Raw genomic sequence first — 22436 nt, forward strand, 5'->3', positions numbered from 1 at the left:
AGGCGGTAGCAAGGTCGACTGTCTGCATGGGAACTTAGGTCGGCTTAACTACATCACTCTGGGGTGTGGATTTTTTGCACCTCTGACCAATGTAGTTCAACTGACCGAATTGTCTAGTGTAGACCAGACTTCAGACTGTAAGATCTTCAGAATAGTTCAGGTCTCTTACTATGTTTGTGCAGTGTTTAGTACAATGGGAACATGATCCTGGTTAGTACCTGTAAGCCCTACTGCAAAACTTCTCTAAGCCAGCAGAGGGAGACAGAATGAGGCTAAGAGTTCTTGGCTCTTGTTTCATCATTACTAGACCTCTAAGCAGAATCAATATACACCTTAAAAACAAAAAATGGTTCTAGCCTGGAAAACAGAGTTAATATAATATGATAGCATTCTGCTGCCAATAATTCATTCCATACCTCCGTGAAGTTTACAAGGAACATATCATGTAAACAGTAAAGACAGCCAATGTCAACTCTTTTGAAGAAATGTTTATTTAACAACTGAATACATGCTAAAAGAAATAATTTACAGCAGCAGTTTCATTACATTTTTCTCTCCAGTTTTCTAGTTCCCGTCTGAATTGCAGTGATAAATACGGAAGTAGAATTATTTACTACCCAGTGAGGAATGTGCTTACGAAGTGGCACATAACTTTGGCACCGAAATAGCAAATAAACCACCCTATAAACTGTGTGACAAAACCTTGCATTTTAGTCTTGTGTTGAACATATTGAAATGGAGTACCTCTAGATAGCAGTACTTTATACTGTACCTCCTTACCCTAGTCAAAAATATTTACATCTCTCTTGGCTAATGTGTAGGAAGCAAAAACTGAACTATTAAACACATACCATTGATATTCACTAAATAATACATATAAAAGGATCCATAAATGCGCATTCACATGCATTTTAATTTTTTTTTACATAGTGACTTCATTTGGGCCATCAAAGGTTAACTCTGTTCTGCAAATATGCAGTTTCTTAGCTTGATACTGTAGTTTAACCTAACCATACAGTCATTATGGGCTATTGAACTCCCATCTGCAGCAGTCCATGCAAATGCCAAGGGTAGTTTAGTAAGATGATATTCAAAAAAAAAAATCTTGCAAATTTCTATTTTTAAACATATTTCAGTGGTGTTTCCTGGTTATAAACAAAATCCTTTATTTCTCTCCACCTTAAATATAACCTTCTACTTGGTTCACCTAAAGCTTTGAACTGGAGGTTTAGAGATGTTTTTGTTGGTGATTTGAAGTGATGGTTTCCTTTTATTTGCAACATTGTGACATATTAAGAAAAAATATAAACAGGATGTGTGAGCTATACCGAAATTGTAGGTCATCCTTCTAAGCACAAATTTGTCACAGCCTATGGTCTTTGAAATCAGTTAATTTCAAATAGTATCAGATGCTGTTGTAACTCAGACAAATTCCTGTTTGTGGGCACTCTGGTTAACATCAACTGAAAATCAACTGTTTCATCTTTGGGTCTGATCGTTTCAGCCTTTCCTTATGCGAGTAGATGCACAGACTTAAGCGGACTGATTATGTCAGGAGTGTATGTGTAAGCTGAAATCTGCAGGGGCTGACCCTTTTATTTGTATAGTAAAACATTTATCATATGGCAAAACCGCATGGCTGCTGTAATTTTGCTCTTACAGAATGAATGATGTTTTACAGAGATTTTTTTTTCTGTGAAGGAATGCCAGTTTTCAAATGTAGTCTCTAATGAATCTTCTTTTCAATAGGCTGCTATAAAAGGGAACACAGTTGAGGGGAAAATAATAAGTGACAGTAACCATTAAACATACAAAGCAGCAGATTGGATAATTTGGGGCCTATTTAAGTCAGAGTTTTTTCCTCCTTTGGAAGTCCTCTTTGCTAAAGGGGAAAATGTTTAAAATAATTTTAATGACTTGGTGATACAAAGTAGCCTTAATAGGCTGAACAATGATCTATAAGTACAACAAAATACTTCAGCTGGTAGGCTGTGATGAATTTCAAACACTTAGCTGAGAAATTAATGCTCATGTAGGGTCCTGATACAAGAGAGCTTGTAAGTACATGCTTAAACACCTGCTTAAGTTCATCATATTCAGCACAGCATTTGCACATGTTGCTTAATTTTAAGCATGCTTAAGTCCCATAGAAGTCAAGTTAAGCATATACTTCAGTGCTATGCTTAAAAGAGAAGGATTTAAGTGCATACTTTCAAGTTTAACACATCAGTTCTTTGCTGAATCTGGGATTTAAATAGTTAAATAGTAGCAAATTTGGATGCTTTAGTACATTTAGCTCCAATGAGCCCTCCATGTTCACAACGTCTCTGAAACTGATTCAAGTTCCACACAGAAGGCTTTTAGGATCTGGCCCTTAATGAAAACCTCATTGCTATACATGTTAGAAACTATACTTCACTAATTAGGAAGAAGAATTACGTTTTTTTGTTTTGTTTTTTACTGAGTGGTAAAGAGACTTGGATCACACTGTGAGAGAGGCTGTGCCACAGCAGGTTGTGTTGCACTGTATGCGTGAATGCAGATAATATTGTGAATCATAAATGCAGCAGTGAGTAACAGTAAAAGAGGCTGGTTATTAACCTCAGAATAAGGGGAACTCTTTTATAAAGCTCTTATAGCAAACCAAGGATATCACATGGCCTCTAGTAATCTCCTCACCGACATGAATCAAAGTTATGGGGAGGGGAGGGATAGCTCAGTGGTTTGAGGATTGGCTTGCTAAATCCAGGGTTGTGCAGTTTAATCCTTGAGGGGGCCATTTAGGGATCAGGGGCAAAAATCTGTCTGGGGATTGGTCCTGCTTTGAGCAGGGGGTTGGACTAGATGACCTCCTGTGGTCCCCTCCAACCATAATATTCTATGATTCTATATGCCATGAGGAGTTTACAGACCATAGTGGGGTGAAATAAGAGAGAGAGGACAGCTGATAATGGACTTCAACAAAACTGGGACATATCTATACTGAGGTGAACCAAAACCATTATTCATAGATCCTTAAAATGGAGATACTTATAGTACAATTACACTGTATCTGACTTTATCCTGCAGCCCCATTGAATAGATACTGGTCCAAATTCTCCACTGCTGTAACCTCATATACTTCAATATGCCAATTTACAACAGCAGGGGACTCAACCCACAGGTGAAATGGACCCCTAGGGCCCCATGCAGAGAGGGCCTAAGAATCAGTTTTGGACAATATCCTACCACTTAGTTGTGAGTAAAGGTCCTTCTGAACTGAACAGGAGTTTTGCTCATGGATTAATGGCCGTGTATGAGCTACAGTATTTAGATGATTTTCTCTTCATTGGTTCAATCTATTCGTATCAAGATATTATTCAAGCCGAATTTTTTCATGTACACGGACCTCACTAGAACATGTGTCTATATAGCGCGAATTTGCATATAACATGGTTGCAGCCATGGATCCCAAATTTAATTACTTTAATTGCAATTAATGTTAACATAGTCCCCTCTATAACGCTGTCCCTGCATTAATGCGGTACCATGCATGGATCCCAAATCCCGCATTCTAGTGTGGGTCCGGTGTACTATATTTTTGGGGAGAGAGAATCCAAAAACTTCCATGCTATACAGAGACTTTCATGTTAAATAGCATAGAAGTTACTTGTCAAAAAGAATGTCAGGGGAGAGGCAAGAGGGTTAGCTGCAGTGTTACTGCCGTGAAAGAATTTCCAAACAAGAGAATAAAGCAGCTTGTCATTGGCTGTTGGTTTTTCTTCCCTTTAAACCAATAATTAGAAAGTACAATATTTCTAAGACAAAAAGCCTATTCTATTTTAGAAAAGAGCTAACGTTTACTGCATATTCGTCATGGTACATTTAAATTATAGTTTTAATAAAATACATCTTTAAATCAAAGATGAAAGAAGTCATCAGTAGTAGGCCAGTGTACTCCACTCTTTTTTTTCTTTTTTTCCCTCTGGATGCTGGCTGGTTCGTGCTGTTCAGATTTCCACAGACCATCTCATTCAGTATTGTTTTTACCTTTCCAGTACATATAAGCAAGAGACCTGGTAGGCCATAAAATAAAAAAAAGCCTTGCATCCATCTAAATGTTGGGATGGTGATCAGCTTAGCTAGTCCATGCAGTTTTTTCAGTTAAGTTCAGGAAAGGTAGCGCAGCTGATGAAAGGTGGGTTTTCTTTTATTTTCTTTTTAAATGGCAGCATGAAATATGACACTTTTCTATCTTGAGCAAAGGAGAAAGCAAAACCTTTCTGATGAATTCTTTGCAGAACTCGTTGAGCAATAAGCTAGGTCCAGGGTGAGTTTTCATCCTTGAAACTCTGTCTGGGGATTGGTGGGGGAAGGTCTGCTAGGAAAGTTAGAAATTGATTTTATTTAAATCTGGTGGAAATTGTTTGAACTTCCCACCCTTGTAAACATCCACATAATGCCATGAAAAAGTTCATGTATATTGCATTTTTTTTCCAGTTATCTGTCTATACAAGTTTTTACTTGGATGAGGTTCCTAGAGGTAATGCAGCTCAGACACTCCGTGGTGCCCTCTCAAATTCGTGGGTCCTCCTATTCCTACCTTTCTTATTTTCTTGTAGGTGCTTCCACTTATTAGTATTCACCTGGGCGTTGGCGGGTCTTTGCCGACGTTGTTTGCGGTCCCTTTTCCAAACCTGTTCGCAGAACTCATCCATTGTATTGAGGTTGGGGTGGTTGATTAACTGCATGAAGTCTCTATACCAGACTTTCTGACTAGGGGTCATGCTGTTGGAAATCTCTTTGACCTTGGAGCCATCACCATCGTCTTCTTTATGAAGCAGCTCTTCCAGGTGTTCAGTATCAATTACTTCCAGAGTCACTTTGAGCAGGGTTTGCAAGAAGCCATGCTCCACGGCATGACAAAAGTAAATGCCGGAGTCTTTCCGCTGAAGGGTCCGTAGCAGAAGGCCTTGTTCTGTCCTGATGAAATGATCATCCACTTTTATCTATGTTGGAGAAAAGGAAACATTTCAACAATTATCTCTTATAAATGTTCAGAACTATTCCCTAACCATCCCTAGTTCCCTGGCATATTACAGTAAAATTTGGCATAAAAAAGCATATTACAGGGAACGAGCACCTGGTCCCTCTTTAGCTGTGAAAGGTTCCCCAAACACATGGAAACACTATAGATCTGCTGCTCAGGAAGCCAGGGAGGAAGAAAGTTTATTCCACAATCCTGTGTGCTGCGAAGCTCTGTGTGCAGTGGAACCTCTGTTAGTGGGGTTTGTGAGCAGGCTATGGGAGATGCAAACTGTGCAGAATCAACAGACCTACCATGGATGATACTAGCCACCATGGACCAGGTGAACCATGGTCTCTGCTCTATGCCATTCCTCCAGGTTGGGAAGGTGAAATCTGACCCTTTAGCCCCCACCCTGGTGCTCCCTAGTACAAAGCCCTCAGGCAGAGGGAAGTGTGCTGCTAGAAGAGAGGAAGGTATGAGAAAAGAACTAGATATGAAGCTTAAAATTACAAAGTACAATAAGCAGGCTTGCAAAAACTCACATTTGTGCAAATGATTCGATAGGTATACAATTTGTGCATGTGTGTGTATGTGCGCGTGCAAGCACATGTACATGTGCCCATGCAGTTGTTAGAGAAAGTGTATCACACCCATTGTGTCATCCACTAAAATTGGATACTAAAGAATTAAATACTTAACCAGCTAAGCAAACAAAGCAAAGCAAACAATATAAAGCTTCTAATGTGACCAGATAGTCAGCATGCAGTTTGAAAATGTATAGTCCTTGGCTTCCTTGTTTGACTCAGGTTCTAAGTTGCCTATAATTTTCATTCTTCAAAAAAATGCACTGGAAGACATTATTTTTGTTCTCCAGCTTCAGTCAGAGCTGTCTAGTCAGCAGGGTAAAGGTTATTCCCTTAAAAATGATGTGATGATATGATCTGACTGTCTAAGAGGATGTCTGTGTTTCTACTAATCCCCTTGAGCACCTGGGCGTACTATATACTGTATATGAAACAATGTAATGTAGGTAACTACAGAAGGAGAAAAAACTCACTTTAAAAATGTCAGTGTTGTGTAGGAAGGGTTAGTCAACTCTTTGCCTCTGTGGACATTTCTTTAGGTGTGAAAAATGATATATTGAGCACCATAGTTTTTGTGAAAAAGCAAACTGCCAATGTAGTGGTCTCCATAAAGGCAACTGTTTTGAGATTCGTGGATAGTATGTGTTATGGAGGTCTAAACTAATGGCAATGCATTGTTTATTATTATTAATTATTATTATTCAGAAAGCTTCACAATTACTGTTATGTAGTTTGGATTCATGACCTGTTTTGTCTAATCATTTCTATTATGTATTAATTTATGAGCGCCAAAGAGAAGCCCACCAAATGTTAAGATGGTTGGAATAGATACAGTTTGAACCCAGCCTTCTGGTGAAATGTTAGTCAAGTGTAGTCAAGTGAGCAAAGAGGAGACATGTTTGAGAGCATCTAGGAAGGCAATTGGAATTTTGGAAAAGTTAAGGAAGCAGCTTGGGGAAGATAACTTCAGGAGGTAGCTTTGGAATTAGATCCAAAGTGCAGTTGGAAGAGTTTCCAAAGTTCTATCCACTCTGGTAAAAAAAACCCAACCTTTTAATAACAGTGACAATATAGAATAATATCTAGCACTGTTTCTTTATTTTTATGGACTCGGTTTTCCCTCAAAACTCCCATTGCTCTCAATAACAGTTCAGCACACAAAATGATGGCAGGACTGGGTAACATTTAGCTATTTGGTTGTTCTGCCGATGGAACATGAGCAGGTCTGTGCCTGTACATCCACAATATGAATTTATTGCATAATGATTACTATCGCTGTTGACAAACACTGATATTTTTTTTTGCATACTAATGGTAACGCATCTCTGATCTACTTAAACTCTACTGTTTGTGTACAAGTCTGTGCTATGGTTCTTAATGAAAAAACATTATGCTTTCCTAGCTAACATTATGCTTTCCTAGTCCACTAACAGGCTTCTGGTCCCTCTTCCTGACTCTCCATCTTACCTACTTCTAAAGAGCCTCACAAGATCCAACAAGTCTGATAATGTTCCTATTGGGTTGCCTGAATGCTGATCCAGTCAGATACTCTATGGGGACTCTGTATTTAGAGGAACACAATGAAGTCTTGGTGAAATTCACCCCTGTGGAGAGGGCAAGTACCAGACCGCTTCACAATCTTATTACCAATGAAGACTTATTGGATGGTATAAGTGGGGTTTAGGTGTGAACATGCTTTGTGCTTGCCTTCTTCTTCATAATGTTTTTTCATTAAGAACCATAGCACAGACTTGTACACAAACAGTAGAGTTTAAGTAGATCTGAGATGCGTTACCATTAGTATGCAAAAAAAAAAATCAGTGTTTGTCAACAGCGACAAATCATTAATATTGCCACCCTCTCAGGAACGAATCTGACTGGAAAAACTGACAGTGTGGTGAATGCACAAGCAGTGAGTGTTAGGAATCTGCAATATCTTGAAAGGTACTGATGCCTTCAAGAGGGGGTGTCTCTGAAGGGGAAACAAAGAGACAAAGTTCATCTCCTGATCTGAGCTCTTCCAAGGCTCAAGAGGGTTCAAAGCCAGGATGTCTGTTCAGCCCCATCTTGAGCTGGCAGTGTCTGCAGTAAGGACTGCAGGAGGAGGGATCTGGGAGGGCACTTTGGTCATTTAGGGTAAGCTATGTGGTGGGAGGGAAGAGACTGTGAAGGTTTCCTGTTGAGAAGCCAGAACAATCTTTTGAGGATTCATGGAATGAGGATAGCCTGGGGTAATAGAAGAGATGAGATATTTTGTTAGAGTGGGCTGAGAGACAGGGAAAGAGGCAAGGCTCCATTTGCAAATTAAAACAAAGGCTGGTCTTGTTTAGGTAAAGGGCTGGAATTCAGGTGGATTGTTATCTTCAATAACTCATGGAGGACAGGTGAGGTTTCAGAGGCCTGGAGAAGGGCAAACATAGTATCTAGCTTTAAAAAGGGAAACAAAAAGGACACAGGGAATTATCAACCCTACTCTGATGCCTTGAAAGATTCTGGAACAAATGATTAAATAATCAGGTTGCAAGCACCTACAGGATAATAGAGTTAGAAGTAATAGCCAACATGGATTTGTCAAGAACAAATCATGCCAAACCCAAGCTGTTTCCCTCCTATGACAGGGTTACTGGCTTAGTAGATAGAGGGCAAGCTATAAACGTGATATATCTTATTGTGGGTTTTTTTTTAGTATGGCTTTTGACACAGTCCCACGGAATATTCTCATAAGCAAAGTAGTGAAATGTGGTCTAGATAAAATTACTAAAATGTTGGTAGAAAAACTGCTTAAAAGACCATACTCAAAGGTTAGTTATCAGTGGTTCACTGTCAAATTGCGATTGCATATCTGGAATCCCAGAGGGATCTGTCCTGGATCTGATACTAATCAATATTTTCTTTAATGACACGGATAATAGATTGGAGAGCAGGATTATAAAAATTGCAAATGACGAGAACAAGCTGGAAGGGGTTGCAAGCACTTTGGAGGGCAACACTGGAGTTCAAAACAACTTTGACAAATTGGATAATTGGTCTAAAATTAACAAGATGAAATTCAATAATGACAAGTGCAAAGTTCTACACTTTGCAAGAAAAAATTAAACGTAAAACTACCAAATGGAGACTAACTGTCTAGGCAGTAGTACCGATTAAAAGAATCTGGGGGTTACAGTGGATCACAAACTGAATGAGTCTGAAGTGTGAAGTTGTGGCAAAAAATGCAAATATCATTTTGGGATGTATTAAGCAAAGTGTCATATTTGAGACACAGTAGGTAACTGTCCTGCTCTAGTAGGCATTGGTGAGTCCTCAACTAGAGTACTGTGTCCAGTTCTGAGTGCCACACTTTAAGAAAGATGAGGACAAATTGAGAGAATCCACAGGAGAGCAACAAAAATGATAAAGGTTTAGAAAACCTGGCCTATGAGGGAGGGCTAGCTTTAGGAACTGCAGGGCCCGATTCGAATACCCGGCAGCTGTCTGGGTCTTCGGCGGCACTTCGGTGGTGGGGGGTCCTTCACTCGTTCTGGATCTTCCGTGGCACTGAAGGACACCCTGCCACCAAAATCCTCCGAAGACCTGGAGCAAGTAAAGGACCCCTCGCCGCTGAAGTGCCGCCGAAGACCCGGACTGCCGCTGGGTGATTAAAAAAAGTTTAAAAGGCACCTAAGGCGTGGGGCCCAATTCAGGGGAATCAGCCTAAAGCTGGCCCTGCTATGAGGAAAGGGTTAAAAAACCCAGGCATGTTTAGTCTTCAGAAAAGAAGATGAGGGGAACCTGATAACAGTCTTCAAATATGGTAAGGGCTGTTATAAAGGAGATGGTGATCAATTGTTCTTGATATCTACCTAAGGTACTACAAGAAGTAATCAGCTTAAACTGCAGCAAGGGAGATTTAGGTTAGATATTACAAAATAAATGTCTAACTTTAAGGATAGTTAAGCACTGGAATAAGCTTCTAATGAAAGTTGTGGAGTCCCCATCACCAGAGATTTTTAAGAGCCAGTTAGACAGCCATATATCAGGGATGGTCTAAATATACTTGATGCAGGGAGCTGGACTAGATGACCTCTCAAGGTCCCTTCCAGCCGTATATTTCTATGATTCTATATTGCATGCTGTGATGCTGTATGATTGAAACACGACCATTTATATCATTAATATTGCCACTATTTGACAATTGCAAGAAATCTGCTACAAAGTATGTCATGTAAGTTATTAATGGACAAGTTACAATCTATCAAATTTATCTAATATGATTATCCCGTTTAAATCCATGTAACATCACTGTATCTGAAGTTATGAATATTGACTATATACCTGTATTTCAAAAGTGTTTGCTCTTGGCGTAACACCCATAAGGAAGTTTACATCCAATCTAGCTAGCACATTGTGAATGGACCATTCAAGTTGATGTCCCATTAAAGAACACTTAACTCTCTCATAGAAGAAGCTTGGCCCCACTCGATGAGCTTTCCAGTGGACACTTTAACCAGAATATTATGGCTGGTCCAAAGAGTCATCAAGCCATGTAAGGACACGTGACTTGCTCATGTGAACCTGGATTCCATTTTGTGCCTGTTATTTTCCACAAACCAAGACTGAGAGCACCTCGCCCACATGGGAGAAGGTATAAAGGATCTGGAAGCATCTCTATTTTGCCTCTTTCCTGCTCTGATCTCTGGCCTATGGATTTACACTAAAAGGAGCATATTGACTATGGACTGAGGACCAGAGACCGCACAAGCCAACCTGATCCAAGAACTTTGCAATGATTGTGTGTATATGATTTCTTTGACCATTTTAACGCTCCCCTCTTTGTTTTCTTTTATAATAAAACCTTTAGATATTAAGTATTAAAGGACTGGCAATAGCATGATTATTGGGTAAGATCTGAGTTATTGACCTGGCTATGTGGCTGATCTCTATGTGATGAAATTGGTTTTCAGAAACTACTCATCACAGAATCCAGTGTCTGGGTGATGAGACACATTCTGGAATGCCTAAGGAGATGGCATTTTTTACTTCTTTTTAACCAGTGTGGCGAGATAGAAGTTTACTTTTGTTACTGACTTAGTATAAGCTCATGATAGAATAACCACCAGTTTGGGGGTGAGTCTGCCCTATTTCTCAGCAATTTGACCTGAGTCTGGTATTTGCAGCTGTGACTTACTGGGGCATGGTGACACATGTATTTGAGTTCATGCTACCATACCTCTTCTTTTCGGTCCTCATTTTGCTTCTGGAATTGCCAGTAAACTCGAGCACGCTGAGATTTTGGACTGCACTCCAAGAAAGTGCTGCTGTTCTCTACTCCATAGATAATCTTTTCTTCCAGGCTCTGCCCACTTGGGTTATCTATAAGGCAAGAAAAGATGGAATAAAAGCCAATGCAAAAGAAAATGGTCAGCAAAGAAAATCCCAATTGCCATATTTATTTGCTCTTTTGGTAAATAATTTCACTGCTCCATCTTGGAAAGGTATTCCAGATTAGTAGATTGGTATAGGTGGCAACAATTAACCTGATCCTCCACAACTGAGCATCTTTCACAGATATTTACACTTATGTCTGGAATAAGAAAGCTTGTTGGGTTTGTATTAAGAGCTATAGCTCTGAACTGCAACATAATCTATGGTGTATAAGGATGCCAACATTTTGTGCCCACTTTGCATGGTGTAAATGACTATACAAGTTCCCCAGACAGCGGAGAATCAGATGCTATGACTGAATTAGAACTGGGTGTTAAACGTACAGCAAACAGCACTTGCACTCTGAAAATCAAGTCCCCTTATGGTGTCTCAAGTAGGCACCCTAAATCAATATCAGTTTGGAAAATATCACTGCATTTTATTTATTTATTTTTTAGTTGAGCCAAGTGTAAAAACCTCAGCATTTGAAGTTAAGAAATTTCACTGTGAATATTTTGCACAACCCTAGTTTTCAGACATTAAGAAAAAACATCTAGGTCACGACAAGCATTTTTTATGACAAAACTTATGTGATGAGAACATTTGGGGTGTAGTTTTAGAATGTATATAATGATGCCTCTTGGGCTTTATGATCACAATTCTTTGGAGCAAAGTAATAAAACATGAGACTTTTTACAAGTACTAATAATGTGTTTAGATTATATAGCATTGCAGTTTGTTGCAGCTGTTAATGACCAGGAATAATGTTTTTGAGGAAACAATCTTCAGTTAATCATTTCCTCTGGTGGTATAATTTATGGAAATGTAATGAGATGAATAAAACAGACATTATAGAAAAGGGGGAGAGAAAGAGAAAAGTTAAATAAATTACTTCCTTCTGTAACAATAATACTCCGTGATATCCACCAACTTGCTGGAAATATTACATTGCTATAGGACTTATATAGCATTTGATTCTCCTCCAATACCACAGAGGCAGTAAGGCATCATATTTCAATGCGCCACCTTAGCTCTTTAAAACGGCAATAGTACAATCATAATGGAGAATATATGGGGAGAAAGGGATTGATAAGCTATTTAACACCGTTGATCTCATGGGGTTTCCTGTCTTTTTTGCCATTGTTTGTGGTGGTTTCCATATTACCCTTTTGATCCTTAGTATAGCAAATCTTTACAGAATCTGATTTTTTTTTTAACCAGGGAAGAATGTATAATTAAAAACCTCTGCAGAGCAATCCTATGTCAAGGGTTGTTTGATTTCACAATATCTTTATCATGTTGGCTGTTTTATTTAGCAAACACAGTTTGTTTGAGGAACTGCTGAGCCAAAGGGAAGAAAGAAAACCATGGTCGGGGGGGCTTATGTTGATAACAGTAATCATATGTTTTTCCTTAATGACATTCAGCCCTCAAAATCCAAGTGGGGTAGGAGAGGAATTGATGTCTACCTAACTCTTCATAATGAAACATCAAATGGTCTATAAACACTAAACAGCTAAAAAGTGTATTGCTTTGCTTTTCTCTGCTGGATTGTGAACTTTTAGAGCAAGCAAATGGGATGCTATGTAAATACACGAGTGAGTGAAGCAACTTTTTGGCTTCATCTGGAAACTGCAGCATTATGGAGACTGTCAGATAGGCTTTGGGCTGGAGTGGTGGGGGATCACGATGTGAGAAAGCAAAGAAAAGGAAGGACTGGAAAAATCAAAGACAGCCAAAAACACTGTTGCAGAGCATTGGGTTGAATCTGGGAGAAGTATGTCAAGAAAGGGGAGGAATGAGTAGTCAAGTAGTACTGGGATAGACTGAATACAAGAAGGTGGGTGAAATGGTGGAGTAGCCAAGAAAGCAGGATGGAGGCCTAGAAGTGATGGAAAAGCCTGGAGAGAAGCTGGGAAGAAAAAATTAAAGGCTGGAAAGGTCAGAGGAGCAGTTAAAAGAATTGGAAGGCTTTGGAAGTCATGAAGTTGGCCATGAAATTCAAAGCCAAATCCTGTCAGAATGTCGCAAATCCCAGGGTGACTCTAATGACAGGATCGATTTACTATCCTGATAAATTGCCTTTAAATACATTACCTCTGACATAACAGAAGTGCTTAGAATGGGAAACTACTTACACAAAGGAGACTTTTCTGTATACTGATGCTTCTCTACATAATGATATTCCATGAGGTGCTGTGAGCCCCTGCAACTAGTATGAGGAAAATGCAGATCTTTGTGCCCATTTAATGGCAAATAATAATAAAAAAGAGATTAATGAATCCACTACAGATACCATTGCGGGACTTGTCCTTTAGCTCAAGCAGAAAGGTTCATGCGTTTAGAACTGTGAATCTGGATTCATACCTTAATATTTGACCAAGAGTGACTGGTTACATTGAGCATTAACAACTCCTTTTAATGAAAATGTTTTTTGTGGGTGTTTGGCATTTTTCAATATTTCGCTTACAGTGCTCATGTTCTATTGTGACTCTGAAATCAATTTCTCTATACACCCAAAAGATAAGGTTGGTGCATAAGCTATTTGTATCCTGCTCTACGCACATTCAAATGCCTAAAACACTAAGGGCTTGTCTACACTACCCACTAGATCGACAAGCAGCGATCAATTCAGCGGGGGTCAATTTATCGCGTCTAGTCTAGACATGATAAATTGACCACCAAGTTATCTCCCGTCGACTCCGGTACTCCACTGGGGTGAGAGGTGCAGGCGGAGTCAACGGGAAAGAGTCAGCTGTCAACTTACTGCAGTGAAGACACTGCGGTAAGCAGATCTAAATACGTCGACTTCAGCTACATGAATAACGTAGCTGAACTTGCGTAATTTATTTTTATTCCCCCTCCCCCAGTGTAGACCAGGCCTCAGAGGCCTCTTGGTGAAAGTTGCTCTGTACTGTCTTTGAAAAAGGGTAAAAGACTGTCCTTTTTAACACACACAAACATGTATCTCTTTGTGCAGTTCCCTGGCACAAGGAGGGAGAATGAACCAGTAGTGAATGCACAGGAATTCCTAGAGGTGCGACTGGGTGGAAGGACCACCAAAGCATGCAACTGCCATGCAGAAGAACCCCATCTGCATCTGAAACCCACCAGACTGCCATGTGCCACATGGAAAACAGCTTAGAAGGATTTTCCATAGGATCAAGTAGCTCAGTTGTACACTGTGTGACACGTTTCCAGCTGAAATAGTGAGTGCATCTGGTAACATTCCATAGTTTAAATTCAATGTGATTTTGTAATGTGACAACCTAAACGGAGTCAGAATTCAGGTGGAAGAAATTTCACTTTAGATCAAACAACTGAAGCTATCCAGTATGTGCATTATTTTGAACTCAGTGTCTTTAAGCTCTAATGCCTTGTGGAACTAAAGCTGGAGGGCATTGTCAAGACATTGCAACTGTTCTCTGAGTTAAAGGTGTTTCTAAGCACTTTCCACTTTGGTTTCTCATTGAATTTGACTTCATCAAGGGTATCTTGCCATCAGCCTTTATGCGTCTCCTGTTGATGTATTTGAAAAAGTGTTTATTAATTTGGCTTTGGATGATTAGAGTAGGTTTTCCAAATGAAAAATACAGAACCACATGATTGGTTTCTAGTAGGCTGCTAGAATGGAAACTTAGATGGTGTTTGCTAATGCCTTAGTTCACCATCTGGTAAAATGCATATCATAAAAAGTTACAAACCGTTATTGTCCATATAGTCTTGTGGACTAGGGGAAGTGTTGATGTGGTATATCTTGACTTGAGCAAGGTTTTAGATACTGTCTCACATGACAGTCTCATAAACAAACTAGGGAAATACAACCTAGATGGCGCTATACGGTGGGTGCATAACTGGTTGGAAAAACATTCCAAGAGAGTAATTATCAGTGGTTCACAGTCAAGCTGGAAGGGCATATTGAGTGGAGTCCCACAGGGATTCGTTCTGGTTCTGGTTCTGGTCAATATCTTCATCAATGATATAGATACTGGCATAGAGGGTACACTCATAAAGCCTGTGGAGGATATCAAGCTCAGAGGATATCAATCAGGCCTTAAATTCAGGTGGAGCTGTCCACAGTGGAGCTCCAGTAAAAATTTTCAACCCCTCCGTAGCTTTTATGGCATGTTAGAGGTGGTTTTGGAGGGGGCTCCGGAAAGTACTCTATTTAAGCCTGGGTTGCAAGAGCTTTGGAGGATAGAATAAACATTCAAAAAGATCTGGAGAAACTGGAGACATGGTCTGAAGTAAATAGGATGAAATTCAATAAGGACAAATGCAAAGTACTACACTTAGGAAGGAACACTCAATTGCCGGCATACAAAATGGGAAGTGACTACCTAGAAAGGAGTATTGCAGAAAGGGATCTGGGGGTCATAGTGGATCAAAAGCTAAATATGAGTCAAAAGTGTAACACTCTTGCAAAAAAAAAGTAAACATAATTCTGGGATGTATTAGCAAGAGTGTTGTAAGGAAGACACAAGTAATTCTTCTGCATTACTCCATGCTGATATGGCCTCAGCTGGAGTATTGTGTCCAGCCTGGGCACCACATTTCAGGAAAGGTGTGGACAAACTGGAGAAAGTCCAGAGGAGAGCAACAACAATGATTAAAATTCTAGAAAACATGACCTATGAGAAAAGATTGAAAAAACTCAGTTTGTTCAGTCTGTAGAAGAGAAGACTGAAGGGGGATCTGATAACAGGTTTTAAATACATAAAAGGTTGTTACAAGGAGGAGGAAGAAAAATTGTTCTCTTAAACCTCTGAGGATAGGAGAAGAAGCACTGGGATTAAACTGCAGCAAGGGAGATTTAGGTTGGACATTAGGAAAAACTTCCTAACTGTTAGGGTAGTTAAGCACAGGAATAAATTGCCTTACAAATGTGGTCTTGTGGGCGCTGAAGTTTTCCATTGTTTCATTTTTACTGCACTTTCATGATAAAGAGATTTAACTACAATACTTTTGTTCATCTTTTTTACAGTGCAAATATTTGTAATAAAAATAATATAAAGTGAGCATTGTACACTATGTATTCTGTGTTATAATTGAAATCAATGTATCTGAAAATGTAGAAAACATCCAAAATTATTTAAATAAATGGTATTCTAATATGAACAGTGAGATTAAAACTGTGATTAATCAAGATTTTTTAAAATCTTATGATTAATCACGATTGTTTTTATTGTTTGACAGTCCTAGAAATAAGCAGTGTTACTGAAATGTAATACAGCAATGTGAGCATAGATTAGTTGCTGTTATTATAAGGAGTTGAAGATACGTGGGATCCCAGGTATCTCCCTGTTCAGCCATCTCCACTTTGTATATCCCTGCAGTCTATTAATTGGTTTAACCAACAACAGCATCACTTATGTCACAAACCAACAGTGGTCAATTTTCTCCAGCAGAGGGAAGTATTGTCTTTGTGTTCTTTTTCATGTAGAGCAAAAAGTAAAGTTCTCATTCTCTGAATGAGAATGCTGTGAAGCATGTGACAGAAAATTGGGTTCCTGTGGGAAGACAGGTTTGTCTTCTGACATATAACCAGTTACTAAAACAAAAATCTGACCCCGGCAGAGGGAGAAGATTGGGGTAGAAATATCTGGGGGATAGGGTTAGGGACTGGAGTTAGGTGGATCAAAGGGAATGGAGGATGAGTCACAAAATTGAACTGCTGGGTGAGGTTGGTGCTTTTCTGTCCCACTCGCCCCTCCTCTATGTGCTAGCCCACCCTGGTGGCCAGGTTGGCCCCTTTGCCCCTGGGACTGAGCCAGCCCAACCTCACCCACACTGTTATGAAGAGATGGTGGTGGATTCGGGCTGCTGGGTGGGGACTACACAGGCTGCAGTGAAAAAGGCCTGGCAGTGGTAACACTGTTCCCCAGGTCACTATGGCACCCTCCCCAGAACCAGCTCCTTGGCATCCTCCCTTCCCCCCACAGTACCCCCAGAGCCAGAGCTCCTTGGTTTCCCCTGTCCCCCACAGGCAACATGCAGAGAGCCCTGGAAAGGCAGAATCACCCCCATGGGCTGGCAGCATTATCAGCCTGAGTTCTAGCACTGCTGCCATTGTCTATGGAAGGGGTCAGCAACCTTCGGCATGCGGCCCATTGGGTTAATCCATTGGTGGGCTGTGAGACATTTTGTTTACATTGACCATTCACAGGCACGCCCCCCACAGCTCTCAGTGGCCGTGGTTCACTGTTCCCGGCCAATGGGAGCTGCAGGAAGTAGCAGCCAGCATGTTCCAGTTGGGGGACAAAATTATACCAAATGTGTTCAGATGGGGAGGAGGGAGGGATTTGCCCATCTCTGTCTCCCCCTTGTGGCGCCTCTACAACCAGGAACAAAATAGAGGGATAAAGAAGTATAGGAATCTTATTCCATTTAAAAGTAGACCAGTCTGTTTATATTACAGGAAACAATCCTTGTCCCAAGAATGAACTAGCTGATATAACAGTTCTTTCCCACTACAAGCATATACAATTTTGTGCCAATATGTTTAGTTACATCACTCTATATAGCAGTGAGTTATGGTGTCACCTCTATGTAAAGCAACAGGTACATTGATGATAGCAATGATGATGGCCAACATGATAATTTCCCATACAATATGTAAAGCTTATTCCTATGTTACAATGTCAGGTGCATCAGAAACTTTAAAAAAGTTTGAATGTGTTATTAGCTTGCAAATAAGAGTATACTGAATCCTTGATCTGATTCTTACAGGCAATCAAAATTAGCTTAACAACCAAAGGCAAGTTAACTTTTCATGAGTGGGCAATACTTTTGCTTCCCATGGCAATCATGCACAGTCAGAACATGACATGCCTGCTGGTTGTATTGAAACAAAATATCTATTACTTACCATGATGCTGCAGGTCAGAACAGTGAGTGAGAGGATCTCCATTTCGGATATCTTGTCGTCTAGTACGCCTAAGAAAATCACATCAGAAAATGTTATACACTTTCTCAGAGATGAAATTAAGTATTTGTGTTAGATAAGCCAAAAACGAACGGCACTGTTATTTACTGTTACATAAGGCATGCAACATCACCTAGAACACAACAGGGTAAGGGAACTCATACTTCACTGTATTCTATAGCATTGTAGATAATAAACTTCTTCATGCTTCCAAATTAAGGCTTCAGTCATTGATAAATGCATGTGAACATATAGTAATCCCTCCTAAAAATACTGATTATGAGTAAATTCATCGGTCTTTTGAAATGTATATTAATAAGAGTCCAACATGTACAAAAAGTGCAGCCTGTTTAATGTTTATTGAAAATACAAGGAATTTAAAATGGCACCATCTTGCCTACAAAGTGAGATTACATTAAATAGCCTAGCTTTGTCGTTAGATTCTTCTAGATTATAGGCAAGAGGCTTATTTGGCAAACTAAAATGTTACTACTAGGGCTTAATATATTTAGAGATGGATAGAATAATGTTTAACTCAACTTTCTTCTGGTTTGACCACAACCTTGGATCTAAATCCATATGCAAGTTTTTGCAAGTGGCTTTCATCTTTAGTATGGGCTGAATTAAAATTCTGAATCAGAACATCCTTGAAAAATGGTCTATTCGAAGTCCAGATCTAAATTGTGTAGCTTGAGTCCCTCTCTAGTTCTTATCACAGTCCCATTTAATATAATTTTATATTCCCCTCCAATTTGCTCTGCACCTCTTCTCTTTGACAAAGCATTGATCTATTTGAAAAATGTTGTGTTTTACAGAAAAACAAAACATATTTTTCTATACAGTTCTCTTTGGTTTGCATTTGTTGTGCTTGCTTTGTCTGTTTCTTTTCTTACCTAAACAGCTGTGATACAAAACCCAATTCAGTCCATGAAAAGAAGTTTTATTTAAAAAAGAAGAAAAGAACAGGGCAAACAAAGATGTGTTTTGAGAACAAGCACTTTACTTGGGGAATAGGAGAAAACCAGAGGGAATGCAAAGTCAGGAGAGAGCAAAAAGGATTAGGTGGCCGAACAATATTGAGATGTCAGATTATGGCATCTATTGACGCACACACAAAAGTGAAGTATCCTTGTAAGAGCCACACTTGATCTCACTCTTCAGTTACAATGGTACAAATTAAGCCAATATAATGGTTTCTGCAATACAGAGATCATCTCTTACCCCTCCCATTGTTAGAGTGAAAATCAATTGGAACACAATTCATTAACAGCCCCAGAACTGATGGGGGAGACATGCAGTGGGTTCTCCATTAAGGGTTATCAGCTGTGGAATTTGATTCTGGATCTGAGTGGGAATTTTTTGACAATCTCTATGAAAAAATGCTGATTTGTTGAAATCAAAATTGTTTGTTAGAAGAAGGCAATTTCCACAAAATTCCCATTTTGGAAAGAACACCTAAATATCATTTTCAAAAGTGATTTAGTCAGAGAGAAGCCTAAGTTTCATTTATTTTTGAAAATGGGACTTATGAGCTATTGAACATTTCACCCAGCACTTATATAACTCTCTTCATCCATAGATTTCATGGTGCATCTCCTCACTATCTCCCGCCATGGGCATATCCAATTTTCACAATGCCCTGAATGAATAGATAGTCTCCTGGGTATGCTGCATAGCTTAACAAACTTTGACTGACGGGAGAAATGGGCTGGAAAATGGCTTTCCCATTCCATAATTCTTTTTTTTTCAGAAACGGGAATTTTGTGGAAATTGCCATCTTCTCACAGTTTTGATTTCAACAAATCATCATTTTTTTCTTGGAGAGATTGTCAAAAAATTCACATCCAGATCCAGAATCAAATTCCACAGCTGATACCCCTTAAGTCCCATTTTCAAAAGTGATTTTTAGGCACCGAGGAGACTAAGCTTCAATGTATTTCTGAAAATGGGATTTATGCAGTTTTGAATACTTCACCCTGGGTACATGAATTCCACTGTGGGACTTACATGCCTTAGACACTTCTGTCTACCACTATTACTATTATGTTTTCCAGTATAATGACACAACAAGATGCATGAAAGCATTTTAATAGAAGGCACCCTTCTGTGTTGAGGTGGAAGTTCTAAAGATACACTTCATCTCTCTCACGCTAGGCGTTTGCACTGTATTTTCCCCATGGAAAGCTAGTTGCAATATGGGTGACTCAGAACCACACCCAGACCCAAATGAGCTGCAAATGCAATTTTTGTCACTCCCTTCATAAATTCCACAGGCCAACTTATTTATAAAATTCTATTTGTAGGAATTAGGCCTAATTAGACTCCCATTAATGTCAGTGGATTTTGGATCAAGCATTTAGTTAGGATATCAAGCAAATGTCACACATTTCAGCATTAAGCCAGCATGGTGATCTATGAAACATGAGCTCCAAAGCATCTGCACAAGGCTGAGTCAAATGGTCATACTATAGGCTTTCTAAACTGTCATTTAGGCTCCTTAAAGATACACTGAGTGGGAAATATATAAAAGACAGAGAAATAAAGAAAATGACTATAAGCAAATCATCTCTACCCATGCACCAAGCCACAGCATTCCCAACACTTTTGGAATCTGGACTTGTAGAGATGCATTTAGTGGGAGGCCATGACATTTGAGTTCTTTCCAGGAATGCTCATTTTGTGACTGGTGTATTTAGTTTATCTTCTTTATCTACCCCGGGAAGAATTATTTTGTCTCAAATTATTTCAATATTCTGGTGCAAAAATAAGACTGCATGTTTCATAAGCAGCTTTCCCCCTCCTCCCCCAAGGGTTTGCTTAGGCTACACTGAGGTACAAAGCTTGACATTTCAATCCTCTCCAGCTGAAATATCTGTGGAGGAAACTCTCCCTATTGTCCCTTACATTATCTCATTCCTTCCAGCAGCCAGCCAGCCAACCAACACCCCGCCAACCGGAGTTAAATACATTTTGGAAGCATGAAATTCCTAACTGAAGTATTTGTAAACTTTAGCTTCAGAATGAAGTTTGCCTTTTCTGTACATAAATGCTTGGATCTCTCATGTCTTCTTTGGTGTAAGACACCTATGGCATATTCCCTTTTACATTATCACCATCTGCGCAAATTTTTTTTTTTTTTGCAATAATTTGTCTAAAATACTGATACTTAGAAGGTGATGATATGTTGACCATGGGCCAAATTCTGATCTGATTTGCAGCAATGTTTATCAATTAAGTTATTCCAGATTTAAACCTGAGTAATTAAGTATCGGGGGTAGCTGTGTTAGTCTGTATCCAAAAAAAGAACAAGAAGTCCAGTGGCACCTTAAAGACTAACGGATTTATTTGAGCATAAGCTTTTGTGGGTAAAAAAACCTCACTTCTTCAGATGAATGGAGTCTGAAGAAGTGAGGTTTTTTACCCACGAAAGCTTATGCCCAAATAAAACTGTTAGTCTTTAAAATGCCACCGGACTCCTTGTTGTTTATATCTGAGTAACTGACAGCAGATTATAGAACCAGGCCCAAAGTCAATTCTTAATATCGATAGACTTAAAGTTTATTTGGAGGCAGAAAATGCATGTTTTAAAAACGTTAAGCCAAACAGCTACTCTACAGTACTTAGAAACAATATAAATTTTTATTTTTCATGTACAGGGACTGATACTGCTTCACAATGCATCTCGTGTAATCATTTACATCCATGCAAAGAGAGTGTAAAATGCTACCAAATCAGAATGGCTACACCATTTTTTCACAAGTTGTGGTATCAATCTGTCAGTTTTCATTAAGCCCCAAATGTTTTCTCATTCAGTTAGCATCACAACAACTTTTGAAAGTGTAGGGCAATGATGTTACAGTTGTTAAATACCTGTATTCATAAGTGTGTAATGATTGCAGGACTGAGCTCTCGATGAATTTTCTCTCCATTTTTTTATTGTTGACATTTCTCATTGTATAACACAGCAGATTTCCATTTCAGAGATGGCACCGTTCTGAATGTTTGTTTGTTTTCTATCATGGACTTTCCAAGCCATCCCCAAAAGTAGCCATGTTAACTTACCAAGACTTGATATTGCTTGCAACTTTCACAAATATGTTTTCTTTGAAATAGAAAGGGCTCCAGTTAACCATCCCATGAAAAACCTCAAAACTCCACAGGTCACCTTTCAGATCATCAATTAAGGCAAGTAGTATATAATGCAGACATCTGCAATTATCCCTACCTCTTAGCAGTGGGGAAGTAACGTGAGCACGAAGAGCCGTCCCAAGCACAGTAAGGGTCTCTAGCAAGGCAGCATTCAGCACATGCTTTTCCGTAAACATCGCAGCGGTGCAAAGGAAGCTGTGAAACTCCAGCAGCTGAGCCAATGTAGAGTTGTTGCTGTGAAATAAGTGCAAGTTGGGAAATAATCAGGTTTCACTGGAAAGACATGCACAATACATCAAAAACATATACAATGAGGGCTGATTCTGATCTCATTTACATGGGTTTTACACCAGTGTGTCTAGAGTGA

At 39.3% G+C, this 22436-nt stretch overlaps 1 protein-coding gene across 2 annotated transcripts in view; it reads right to left on the reverse strand.

Annotated features, from left to right (window-relative positions):
- Positions 1 to 536: 536 nt before the first annotated feature.
- SEMA3A (semaphorin 3A) overlaps positions 537 to 22436 on the reverse strand; it is a 217395-nt gene continuing 195495 nt past the window's right edge. For both annotated transcript variants that reach the window (XM_050936850.1, XM_050936851.1), the window contains 4 exons: positions 22146 to 22303; positions 17864 to 17931; positions 10802 to 10944; positions 537 to 4988 (listed from right to left, as the gene is read on the reverse strand). In XM_050936850.1, the coding sequence (XP_050792807.1) occupies positions 4533 to 4988; positions 10802 to 10944; positions 17864 to 17931; positions 22146 to 22303 (825 nt within the window). In that variant the 3' untranslated portion in view covers positions 537 to 4532. The remainder of the gene's footprint in view (positions 4989 to 10801; positions 10945 to 17863; positions 17932 to 22145; positions 22304 to 22436) is intronic.

Source organism: Gopherus flavomarginatus, chromosome 1 (assembly GCF_025201925.1).
Source record: "Gopherus flavomarginatus isolate rGopFla2 chromosome 1, rGopFla2.mat.asm, whole genome shotgun sequence".
NCBI lineage: Eukaryota > Metazoa > Chordata > Testudines > Testudinidae > Gopherus > Gopherus flavomarginatus.